This window comes from Euprymna scolopes, chromosome 22, assembly GCF_053919585.1.
Source record: "Euprymna scolopes isolate OS-2025 chromosome 22, ASM5391958v1, whole genome shotgun sequence".
Taxonomy (NCBI): Eukaryota; Metazoa; Mollusca; class Cephalopoda; order Sepiida; family Sepiolidae; genus Euprymna; species Euprymna scolopes.
The window spans coordinates 81,295,508-81,309,389 of record NC_136503.1 but is presented as its reverse complement, the minus strand read 5'-3'; the positions used below and the strand labels follow the sequence as shown (position 1 = coordinate 81,309,389).

The 13,882-nt window shown below is 36.9% G+C and overlaps 1 protein-coding gene across 4 annotated transcripts in view; it reads right to left on the bottom strand.

The window, feature by feature from the left end:
* Positions 1-13,882, bottom strand: part of LOC145243504 (FERM domain-containing protein 8-like) — a 218,103-nt gene that overhangs the window by 128,089 nt on the left and 76,132 nt on the right. Inside the window, exon 1 of one of the 4 annotated variants that reach the window (XM_080106460.1) lies at positions 7,232-7,515. The exons of the other annotated variants lie outside the window; for them this stretch is intronic. Coding sequence (XP_079962586.1) covers positions 7,232-7,267 — 36 coding nt within the window. The 5' untranslated portion in view covers positions 7,268-7,515. Of the gene's footprint in view, positions 1-7,231; positions 7,516-13,882 lie in introns of those variants that run through there. 4 annotated transcript variants of the gene reach the window in all.

Sequence of the window (13,882 nt, the reverse complement as noted above, 5' to 3'; positions counted from 1 at the left end):
GAAAGAAGCTTTGTTCATGGAATCTACGTTTAGTTTTAGGCACAGATAAAGAGTGGGGGGAATTATTGATAGTGTTTACAGCTAGACGAGTGTTTCTTGTGAAAGTTTGGCGAGGGGGGACCATAGATTGAAGCTCAGTCGAACACTTTCCATGAAAATAACGATACATCAGACAAACTTGCAACATCTCTTCTGTGAGATAGAGGTTGCAAGGAAGAGAAAAGGACATCTCCTACGAGGCTACGAAGTCTATTTTGAAGTCTATCAAGGCAGAACAAGTCCTTTCTAGCAGCTCCTGCCCAGATGTGGCAACAGTATTCCATCCTTGGACGTACCTGGCTTTTATACAGATAGAGAATAGCATCAGCAGTGAGATATTTACCGGATCAATAGAAAGATCCCACCATTTTTCCAGCGGCCTTGGCAACAGATTTGATGTACGTGTTCCATTTAAGATCAGGAAGTTTGGTGCATTTAAGTCAGGCAGCTGATATTTTCAGATAGTAACACCAAAAAGCTTTGGAATCAATTTTTAAAAGCTATCCAACACATGATAGCATGTAAAACAAACATTAAACCGATGATGATGATGATGATGATGATGATGATGAAGATTGAGAGAAAGAGTTATAAATAAAGACCTGGCCAGAGATAGATTAGCTTGGAAGTCAATTTCTAAAAGCCGTCCAACACATGCCAGCATGTAAAAGAAACATTAAACCAATGATGCTGATGATGATCTTCAATGATTGTTTTGTTTTTGTATTTTGTCAATCTGTGAAATAATGAAAATACTGTTAGCTTGACATACAGACAGACGGACAGGGCATCATATAGGAACACGTGGACACATCTGAAAAAAAAATGTCTGCTTATGAACTTGAGTATTGATATTAGTTACAGATAATTGATATCAATAAGTTGAAGCCAAGATTAGATCCATTTCAGTGAGCAGTGTGGGGTAGAGGTGACAGGATAGTGCCAATACTGTAAAGGTTGCTCGCTCTCTCTCTCAGGTGTCAGTAGGTGGATAAATGAGACAGTGAAAATGGTGGGGAAGGAGATAGCAAGGTGTGTCTGATTGCAGTTTTGCTACTGACAGAAGAAAGTATTCTAGAAAGGTACCGACATCTTTACCTTCCCATGAAACATAAGCCTCAGTGATTGTTGACAATAGATGGTTTGTACAAAAATGATAATTTGGCCTATTTGATTGCCAAGTTTTCATGACATGTCAACCTTCCTTCAATTCCTATTTACTCGATATACTTCAAATATTTATTCATAATGTTTAGTTTGATTGTTTTGTAAAGAAAAAAAAACGTTTTTCTTTTACGCTTTGCAAAACATGATTGAGTTTTGCAAAGTGAAAGAAAATATCAATGGCATCAATATTTGGTGCATTCTGGCGACATTCTGGACTGATATATGAATGTCATTTAATACATTTTTAGTCATATGGGAAAATTCTAGAAGTAGGTGACCCTGATGCAAAGTTTGGCTTTATCTGATGCTGAAGAAATCTAAGTTGATGCATTAACCTCTTCCTCTTAGACAAAATCAAAAAAAAAAACTAACACTGTTAATAATAGGCTGCACACTGTCCACTAACTTCCAGTCCCTGTCACATTACCGCAACGTTACATCCTTTTGCTTCTTCTACTAGTACTATAATGGAATGTATTCCAATGAAGTTCACTGTTGAGGTATCCAGATACTAGTGTATTTTCTACTTGACTTAATTTCCTTGAATTACTAGTTTTTGGAATTCCTCCCCGTTTTACTGACTGTAACAACATGCATGAATTTAAATGTAATGTGAACAAACATCTTGTTGCACAATTTCCTACTTAGAATGCTCCCTATAAATCTGGCCCCTAATTCACAATAGCTCCTTATGTCTTAGTAGCAATATTTTTTGTTTAGAGTGAATTAAAGTAAAAAAAAAAAAAAAAAAAACAATCCTTTCTGACCAGATTTTGGATGCGATGGCCATCTTCAGTTCAGGATTGGAATTGTTTTGGTAGATATTATCTTTAAGGTTACTTCAAAAATAAAAATATGGGTGAGTGAACGTGAAACAAATTCAGGATCACACCACATTCTAATGGGACGATTATCAAAGTGTCCCTGCAACTACTCCAACAAGTCATTTGAAGAGTAAAGAGTTACCTCATCCTCTTGAAACCACTCTTTAAAAGCACCACTGTGTGTATGTGTGTGTGTCTCGTAAAAACTTTTGACAGAGGCGACGGATCCTGACATGATTAGTATCGTTTTAAAGCTCCGTCCTTCGGACGACAAATTTTAAAAACTTGGCCAAAAACAATTATTTTACACTAAACTCGGCCATTTGTTTTTTTTTTTTTACAAGGAGAGAGTCGTTTTTTCGTCGCCATTTGCACAAGTCATCGTTTTCTTTCCGATTGACTTTTTTTTTTTTTTTTTTTATTACATTTTCACCCCAAACAAGGCACATTGCCACTTTGGTGTAGGGGGCTACTATCAGGGGAAACATCTACTGGGGTACTATGTAGGGATTAGGGCAGCGAGATGTTGGTTCACGTTGCACTTGAACTTATGCATGTCAGTACAGTTGGGGAAGCAGTGACCTGGAATGGAATTCCAAAGTCTAGCAGTTCTGGGGAAGAAACTACTGGAGTAGAAAGATCTTTTACATCTAGGGATCTGTACAGTGTGGGGGTGGGATTTTGCAGCTTGTCGGGTCTGTCGAGGATGTTCACGTCGTGGGGGCACAAGTGCTTGCAGTTCTTCAGAGCATTCACCATTATAATACTTGTAGAACAGGCAGAGGGATGCAACGTTTCGACGATGGGACAGAGGCTGAAGTTTAGATGCCAGTTTAGGGCCTATCAGATTTGCGACTCTTTTGAACCCTGTCAAGGAGCGAGAGACTAGTAGCCGATGCACCGGCCCAAATATGACAGCAATACTCCATACATGGGCGAATAGTGACCTTATAGAGGTACAGGATACTTTCGGGTGTTAGTAGTTTTCTAGCACGGTAGAGAGAGCCCACCTTTCTTGCAGCGGCCCTGGCAATGCTTAATTTCAATGCTCTCCACTTCTGTTTGGTTATGGAGACATCGGCTAAGACGTTACGTTTTTTTTAACCTTCTTTTTCTTCATCACATTACTGCCTGCTAGCCTACTACCACTTTTATTTTTTTCTCTCTTCGCCCAAACTGCCTACTGTTGTTTCGCCTCCCCCTCCCCGCTACGACTACTTTTCTTTTTTCATCCCACCCTGCCGGGGTTTCTTACTCGACCTGAGCAACGCCAGGGAACCCAGCTACTACCAATTTTTATTATCTCTCCACCTTGGCTGTCTACTGTTGTTTTGATTCCCCCTCCACACCCGGGCAACGCCAAATATACCCGCTAGTATTATATGAAACTTGGTAGACAAGTCAGACAGACTGAAGTTTATTTGTACCAAATATGGTTGGATTGCAGAAAGGATTGTGAATTTTATTAATGATTCCATAGATGGCATGTTTAGAGGGTCATCCTATATCTCTCCATTGGGGGTTTACTTCATTGGACATTATTTTTTGTCTGTTAAGGAGTTCCATCTCAAAAGTTGAAACCTCTTTTTCTTTTTTTTTAAATTTATTTACTGTAAGAGTCTTCTTCGTTGTGTAGTGCTGCATCATATTGCAGGGTCCACAGATATTATTTTGTCTCTCCCATTTCCTTCAGTTGTGTGCCTGATCTAAGTCCACACTGGCGATTTTCAAGTCCTTGTGAAACATGTCAACCGTCAGCTTATACACCACCTTGAAAAGGCTGTTGTTGGCTCGCAGGATTTGACACTACCATTTCAGTCAAGATTCAAAGAGCTTGTCAACAATATATCGTGGATGAAAGTTGTCATTCATTAGTGATGTGGTCAAGTAGAGTAATACCTGATCTCTAGTGCAGCATTTGCATTCCTGAAACGGTCTCCAGTTCTTTTGCAGCTGGCCAACACTCAGCACCATGAACTGCAACTGATTGGACGACCGAGTGATAGATCTTCGATTTCAGTCAGTCACTGATTTTCTTATTGGAGAGAGATGCTTGGTTGGCTTTAATTTTCTAATCCTTTTGGTTTTATGCGGATGGAGCATCCTACTGGATGCCAGACATTCACCCACTATTTCAGTCACTCCAACCAAGAGATCTTTTTAAAATTCTAACCGTTCCTTGGAGTTCAATTGTTTGTATTTCTCTTTTACTTGGTTCACCAGGTATATTCGACAGGTAATTTTTGAAATTTTTTCAGGAGTCCAGTTGCTCCTATAAAAATTACTGGAATGATGGAGCTCTTCGTAAGATTCCAGTACTGGACACCATCATGAACTATGAAATCAGAGATGCTTAGATGTGGCTTCATAATTTTATTCAGACAATTATTTTCATTTTGGTTGTTATTTTCACTGCGTTTCAGCCGATGGAATCTCCAACCTTCTTTCAAGTACATATTAATTATTAATATTTCTACATGGTCACGGCTAACAGAACAAGAACAATCTAATCCCATGAGTTTTCAGTTTGAGAAGATACATCTGAAGATGGATTGGAATAGACGGTGAAGAAAAGAAAATTTGGAAGATATATGAAGTTATATTAAATACCAAATATAAATTTTGCTTCGATAAGTGTTTTGTGATTCATTAATCTCGTATTTACAAGAAATCTTTTCAACCACTAATTGCTTAATTGCTATGACTAATGATACGCTACCTGAAAGTACTTCCTTCAAACTCCTAGGCTTAACATTCACAAATGACATGAATTGGAACAAATACATTGAGCAAATTGCCAGGACTGCTGTGAGAAAGGTGGTCTCTCTTTCTCTCTCTCTCTCTACTATATTAAAAGTAGTGATGGGACGATTCCAATATTTTTCCCGATTCCGATACAATTACTGATTCCGTGCTAGATTACCGATTCCGATTCTTTATAAATTTCTAATTATTTAACTATAAGATTGTTATTTTCCCCGATTTTCATAAAAATACATGTAAAATATGCAGATATTTTCCTAAATGTCAAAAGACACTTGTGGAGAATGATCTATCGATTTTAGCTTCATTGGTATTTTAAAATCAATAAATATTTATTTTATCATTATTACTAGCACTGGAAGATTTTACTTTAAACAAAATTAAATAAAAAAAAAAAAGACAATGAAAAGAATCGTTTTGGAATCAGAAAGTAAGCATCAATTTTTCTGATACCAATACCCCCAAATCTTCTGATTTTTCCGATTCTTGATTCCGATTAATCATCCCAACACTAGTTAGAACGTTATTCATACCTAAGAGTATCCTGAATCTCTACAAAGCCACTATTCGCCCATGCATGAAGTATTGTTGTCATATTTGGACTGCTGCATCTGCCACTAGTCTCTCGCTCCTAGATAGGATTAAAAAAAGAGTTGTCAACCTAATAAGTAAAGGTGGGGGAATTACACAATTTTTCAACAATTTCTTTTTACTGAGAAAATAAAAATAAAAATAAAAGTAGCAGGACCTGTGGAAATTCAACGGTTGCTTTTCCTTTTTTTTTTCACTTCCAGTAAAATTTAAATCTTTTTTAAACATTGTTCTTAACATAAAAATAATTACCAAACAAATGTCATTTTTTAAATCAACGATAGCAGAATTTTATTTATGAAATCTTATTTGAATCAAATCAAGTCCAACGTAAACAAATTCTTGATGAACCCTCCCCTTAAGTAATCTAATTTACCAAATTTCTAATACTAACAATTACTAAGAAATAATCCCATTGACTATCTCGAGTGACCTCCGGGCCTTGATAAGTGGTGACCCCTTTGTAAAAAAATAAAAAATAAAAAAAATATGAATAGTTTCTAATTGGTATTGTAAATAAAAAAAAAACAATGAATTGACCATAGTTGAAGGGAATACAAAGTCTCCCTTTTCATTGGCTACTACACCAAAATGTAGAGGAGGGTGTCAATACTTTCTTTGAATTGCTTCACTTAAACTTGATTTTTTATCTTATAATTTAGAGTGTATCCCAAAAAGGCATAAAATACCATTTTTTAATTAAAACCCAATCCCCAGAAACATTCGCAAACATAACAGATTTTACTAAATGATAACCTCAAAAAGGGTGTACATGATACTAGCAGATCGCCAGACGTTGCCCAATCGTAAGATACGCTTAAATATGATATTTTAATTCATGCAGATTACATATTTATTATTAGAGAGTTGTGATTTCAAAAAAAAAAAAAAAAAAATTTGGGTTCCATCAGCTAGAATCGAAAATGAAGCTGTAGCGTCCAAAGCTGGTAACGTTAGCATTGTACCAACATGACACGCATATAAAATAAACTAAAATGAATGTACAAAATGTATAACGATTTCTTTCAATTTTGACCCATTTTTTACCTATTTGAATTATTTTCACCGGCTAAAGACCCATAAAAGAACAGTTCATAAAAAAATCCAATATTTTCTAGGCCCCTAGCGCCGCTCTGCGACTTTTACTTTCAGAGGAGATAGAGTTTGAAAATATGGAGACAGACAGACCGACATATAACCTTTTATATATTAGATATATATAAATTCACCTGTCAGCCTGTTTTAAAAGATAGAATTACCCGATTGTTGAAGACAAAATTCAAGCAAGCAAGAACAGCTAGATGGTTCACAGAGTTTTATAATTATATAAATGAAACGCATCAAATAGAAACAAACACATGACGGTTGGTCAGCTTTCAACAATTGCCATCTAAACTAACCTACCTCTGGCCAGGTTTTATTTATCTCTCAATCCCTCCAATCCATTCTTATCACTTTATCCCATGTTTTCTTTGCCCCTCTGTTCTACATCTACTAACCTAAGAACATTCATCCATTCTTTCAATGTGACCATACCATCAAAGTCTCCTGTTCTGCACACATACTGTCCCGATTTAATCTTGCTCCAACGTCATCAAATCTAAGCCTGTTTTTAAGACTCACATTAAACATCCATCATATTATTCTCATATGAATTCTCTCCATGCAACACCTGTCCTCAACCATTACTGGACAAATTTCACTTCCATACATCATCACACTGTGCCCACATGCTTTATAGAATCAGTGGTAATGCTCTGCTTGTTAGTAATACCGGAACAACACATGCCCTCAATCATTAGTTGTCAAATTTCATTTCCAAACATTATCGCACTGCATACACATACCTGATAAAGTTTACCCTTGATTGACCGTGGTAACATACTGTGGGCTAGAAATGACCGAAGTTCCCTGAACTTACTCCATCCGTTTATAAAAGGTAAATGTGCAGAAGATAAAAGTTGTCTGACCTTGCATTGCAGACGTTTAAAAAAAAAAAAATTAAAACGTTGAAAGTCTTTCTGTGCTTGGTTGACTGTTGTCAAATAGTTCAGTTTCTATGCATTGCTCAGGTTCATGCGCAGTTTGATAAAAAGCTATGAGGTCACAACACTTTCCCGATTGTCAAGGATAAACAGGGGTAATAGGGTGAGGAAGAGGGGGAGGGGGAAGAAATGGTTTAACTTGACATGAAATTAAATGTTAAGTGAATCAATAAAAAAAATTCAATAAAAATACTACCTCTCCACCCCAAATACACCCATTCTACCTCAACCACTTCAGCTTTCTTTACCACACCCATAAAAAAAAAATATATATATATAGTATTACAAGTGTTAGTATTTTTTTAAGAATAAAATACAACCATCACTCCCCCACTTTCCTGATAGCATTTCATCAGCACCACTCACCCATTAAAAAAAAAAAAAAAAAAAAAAAATAGATTTTAATAATTCAAATAAAAAAAGATATGAACACAACCGTATCTCAACTCACCTACACATGAAACCAAAAAAGGGCCAACTATTTTCATTGGCACTCTGATACATAAGAATTACTTTTCAGGGGAGGTTGAGGACATGCGTTGCATGGAGATAAATGATATAAGAATGAAATGATGGATGTGTTTTAGAGGAAGAAATCTGCAAAACATGTCCAGTGTTTTCACCAAGACAATGCACCATGTCACAAGTCGATGACAACATTGGCAAAACTATATGATTTGCATTCACCTTATTATCTAGATATGATTTCCAGTAACTACGAGTTGTTTGCAGATCTCAAAAGAATACTTCAGAAAAGGAGATTTGCTTCCAATGAAGAAGTTGTAATAAAAAGTGAGGGGTATTTTGAGGCCAAAGACAAATCATTTTATAAAAAGACGAATTGTTAGAAAAATATTGAAATGAGTATATCACCTCATAGCAGTGTTTCCCAACCCCTTTTTACCTTTGCAGAATCCTTCCAATAATCGTGATGTCTCACGGAACCCCAAGCAACCCTTACATAACAAAATATTTTACAATCTTATTTATTTCTCCTTCATAATTCAAACGATATTTTTCTTTTTATAACCAGTTTAGCTAAAAAAAATGGAAAAAATGTCTTTCTCAAATTTATTCACAATTTAGGAAAAAAAAGAAATCAACATATTTTTCTGACAACTAGTTCAATCACATAACTGAATCTTTTTTTTTTTTTAGTTGCATTCAAAATAATTTATTGAAGAACAATATAGCAATGAAAATAATATGAACTAAAATATATTGGCCAAGAATGGAATGTGCTTCTTCAATGTTACACTCAGTCTGTTTATTAGTATCTATTGAAGAAAACTTTAGTAAGCTCTTAAGAAACCCCAGAGAGATGCATGCAGAACAGGAGATTTTGACGGTATGACCACTTTGAAAGAATGATTGATAATCCTTGGGTTAGTCAATGTTTTTTTTTAAATTATTTTTTACAGAATATCAACCCATTTCTGGTTATTTAATACCGAATCCAGTTATTTTGGAAACAGTTTTTATGCTTCAAGTTCTTTATATCTTCAAATATTTATTTGTAGAGTTTGGTTTAATTGTTTTGTTTCACAGCATATCAACCGTCTTTGGATTATTTAATGCTGAATCCAGTTATTTTGGAAATAGTATTCATGTTGCATTAGTATTCATATATGGCACAATCACGTTGACACACCTGTTCTCGTCAGTTAAGCAACGTTGAACCTGGCCAGTACCAGATGGGTGACCATTTGAGAAGGCGAGGTGCTGTATGTACTGCGAGGTAAAATACCAGGTTGAGAAACTGGTGCGATCTATCCTTCTCTTGAGGGTAGATGGGACTCTCTTAAGCCATGATAGGAACCCCATCTAGTGATGGCGTCACGATAAAAAAATACCCTTGACAGCCCTGGCGAAGCATCAAGTATTCAGCTACTGATAAGATTTAAATTACACTACGAACTCCTGTAGCGAGTTCAATCTCAGCTGCGGCCGTGCTAGATGGACGGATTCAGTTATTTTGTAGGTTTTTATTCTTCAAGCTTTTTGTATCTTCAATCGTTAGTTTGTAGTGTTTTTGGTTTGGTTGTTTTATAATGGATTTTATCGATTTTTTTCACTGCCCTGCAGAACATGAATAAGTTTTGCAATGGGAGAAGGAAAAGGGTTACAGTATTAATGTTAAGTTAGGAAAATAGTCAGGAAGTAGGGGAGATAGAACGAGAAAGGGAAAATGGAAAGAAGGAAAAGGGAGGAAAAGGTGGTTGTTGTTTTTGTTGTTGGTTTTGCAGAACATAATTAAGTTTTGCAAAATAAAGTAGAAAAACAAAAAAGCATCAACGTTAGGTGCATTTCATCTCAGGAAACCAATATCTTCAGACAGCCTAATCTGGTAGTATCAGGTTAGTCGATGTAGAAAAGTTAAGATAATGATATCATAATATCAGTTGGCAGAGAAGGCCAACAAAAACATAGGAGAAATGATAAGAAAGCACTTGAGAGATAAATAAAAAGTTGGTCACAAATTTTTGTCCATGAATACATTCAAGCATTGCAGAAGAGATTTCCAGGTTACTTCCGCCACACAAAGTTGATTTTGATGGTTTCTTGCAAAATGTTGGTGGTGGATACCAAACATCTTTCTGACTTTTCTTTTGCCATGGCTGTACGTGCAACGTTGGGTCTCCCTGCTAGTTATAAATAATATTTTTTAAATATGTGTGAAAGGTGATTGTGAGACCACGTGCTACTGCACTCACCAACAAACGCAGACCTCCAATGCTATTTCTTCTCCCTTGTCTTCTCTCTGACCATGTCTCTGACTCCTATATTGGCAGCTGCCAAAGTGGCATGCACGGACTCAGAAGTATAAAAAATAAGACAAGACACAAAAAGCACAAACTCAATTGCACTTTGTGTGTCACCATCGACCCTCATTTAATATGAAACCATGACTAAAATGCTCCACACATGCGTACTTGTGAACGAAAATATAAAAAACAACATGTGGCCATAGCTCAAAAACTTCTGATTGAACAAAACCAATGTGGTTTTTGGATTCAGTGCATCAAATTCGCCTCAAATCAGCTGAAAAAAATGCAAACAATAAATTTGTTGTTGTCCAGTGTAATAATATAATTATTATATGTTTTATGTTTATAGTTATTATAACAATAATAATTATAAACCTTTATAATCTTTAGAACTATTGAAAGTTGGCATAAACGACCCTTGCATCACTACATAAAATAACATCACATTTTATGATTCTTAAATAACAGTCCCAACCATCCTTTGCATGTATGTGACTAAGTCGCATGGTTTGGGGCCAGTGTACATACATTTTCCCATTTGATAACCAAAGTTTTGAGGCCTCTTTTCATTCACTTTATAAAAATTATGATATAAACTTACCTTCTACATCTCCACTTGGCAAAAGCAATGATTATAATCCAACAAACAACAGCAATGAGACTGGCTGCTACAATAGCAACCAACATGATACTAGGTATTTTCTGGCCAAGAAAATCGCACATCCAATCAGCAGTTGTAAAGGAGGAGGGGGGGGGGGACATGCACAGGTTCACAAGTATAAAAAAATTCAGACTAAATGTGTGTGTGACACCATCAACCCTCTACATAATATGGTTCACATCTAAGTTCATCAATCGACATCAGCTAATCTCAATTTGCTTTGAGCCACAGCCTGCATTTAATTGTATTAAACTCACAACTCTCCCCCCAAAACTGTCTTCAACCTTCACAAACCCAAGACTGTCCGTAAACTGTCACATAACTCATTGCCACTTCTAAAATATACTGAACAATCTTTTGTTCCCGTTACTGCCACACTTTGATTAACAATCCTATTTTAATTTTCTTTTGTGTTCTTTAGTGAATAACTTTGTTCTGCTAATAAACTTATTTCCTCTTTTTTGCTACTTCCTAACACCGGGAAGGGGGGGGGGTGACGTTGATAATATCACACAATAATGCCATACATTCATACATGAAGTGGCTGAGCATATTATTATATAAATTTGAGGAAAAAAAATTAGTTAAACCAGAAGATGAGAACTGCTGCAGAGAATCATAGCTTTTATTATTCCGTTTATCGGAGAATATGGTAAATGTGATAATTTTGTTTTGATCCATTGGCACTAAGAGAGCGAAGCACCGTGGGAATTATTAAATTAATTACAGAGAAGATGCGATAATCTATTTTATATCTAATTAAATCCAACACCCAAGCAAAAACGCTAAACACTAAACATTACGAAATGTAGATTTAATCGGATATTAATTTAGATGATTTGAAAAACATGGATGCTGCTTTTTCATTTGAAACATTAATATTTGATGTGCTCAGTTGCAGAATCTATCAAATGTATGTCAAGGTTTCTCTATCTTGCAACAAAATCTAATGGATATGATTTGGTTTCGTTGCTTTTGTTTTCTAGCATATCAATCCCTTTTGGGTATTTTAAAAGCCAGCGAGTTCATTTTTGAAAAAGTTACTATGTTTCAATTTCTTTATATCTTCAAATATATATTCACTAGCGGGTAGTACCCGGCATTGCCCGGGTGTTTGGAGGTGTAAAAGAATAAAAGAAAAAATGTTAGTAGTCAGGCAAGCTCGAACCTGTGACAGTGATGCAAAGGCAGAAAAGAAAGTGAAAGAAAACGTGACATCTTACCGCTACGCTACGAGGCCACAGGAAGTGAAAAGCATTCAAACTTAGCGATGTCAATCAAAAAGTTGACTTGCTAAGTGAATGAGTTCACGCAGGTGCTGAAATGAACGTTGGCTGAAGGCCAGTTCAGCTTTCCACCGTTTCATTTATTTGTTTCCCCACGATGTTGGGGAAAACCAACTCCCCACAAAAAGGGAGTGCCCAAATGAATAGCAATTGTCTGATATGAGAGGTTTTCCCCACATTGATCAAAGCTAATTGCTTTCTGGACGTACCTGCAAAAAAGCCAGGATGCTGCCTTCACTTTCGATTAGTTTTGCTTTTATACGAAAAACACAAACACACGAGAGGATGGAATAGTGTGAATTTTATAAAAGTCGATCAAAATAAATCTAGACACGACATCCCTTCGCAAATTGTAGATATTATAATCTAGAGAGTACGAGGGGTGTGCAATAAGTAATGCCCCTGACCCACTTCCCATAGCAGTAGAGCAACAAAACTTGGCACAGCTATTAGGCTTTCTCTACATAGGAACTACCCAGAGTTATGCATTTCTCCCATCGTTTGATGCAACTCTGGAGACCGTTTTTGCAGAACACGCTAGGTTGGTCCTCCAACCACGATGTGACTTCAGAAATGAAGGCTGCATCATCTGGGAAACGCTTTCCTTTCATAAACAACTTCATGGCTAGGAAGAGGTGAAAGTCAGAGGGTGCAAGGTCAGGAGAGTTAGGAGGATGGGGGAGAATTTCATAACCACACGCCTGTGCTTCTGATCTGGCGACATGCGAGTTGTGGACCGGAGCGTTCTCCTGCAGGTGGAGGGTACCTTTGCTGATCTTGCCCCGCCTCTTTATTTTGATAGCTTCCCTTAATTTCCTCAAAAGTGAAGCATAATAGGCTCCTGTAATTGTGGTACCCTTTGCCAGGAAATCTGTCTTCACTACTCTGTTCTGGTCCCAGAAGACTGTGAGCATGACCTTGCCAGTGGAGGGCTGCACCCTTGCCTTCTTTCGAGGTGGTGAGTCCAAGTGCTTCCACTGCATTGACTGAGCTTTGGTCTCTGGATCATAGTGATGGACCCAAGTTTCATCCTGTGTAATCAGTCTTTTGAAAAACTTTGACTCATCTTCTTGGCACATCTCCAAATTCATCCTTGAGCACTCGACGCGTTCTCGCTTCTGGAATGGTGTGAGCAACCTGGGAATCCATCTGGCAGACACCTTATGCATATGTAAATGGTCATGAATGATAGTTTTCACAGACCCTGTACTAATCTTGACATCTTGGGCTATTTGGTGAATAGTAATGCGCCGATCTTCTAAAATAGCAGCCTCAACTTGACAGACAGATGCCTCATCAATGGCAGAAGGGGGTGGGGGGGGCGATCAGGCCTGGGAGCTATTTCCACAGACTTCTGGCCATGTTTGAATTCACGATGCCAGCGTTTTACAAGGTCATATGATGGGGCATTATCACCATAAGTTTCTTTCATTTCATTAAAAGTCTCCTGTGGTGTGCGTCCTTTCAAATACAAAAATCGGATCATTGCTCGACATTCAACAGGCTCCAATTCACACCTGATTCAGTTCAAACACCTGTAAAACAGAAACCACGGCTAGTTCAGAGCTGTAATTTACCACATAAATCGTAGAAATATAAATTATTGCACATGCAAAATGTCAGCTAGATCAGACAACTAGAAGTGAGTCAGGAGCATTACTTATTGCACGCCCCTCGTATATAAAAAGTTCTAAAACATAGTAACCCCCCCTTCCCTAAAAAAAGCCTTTCTTGGATA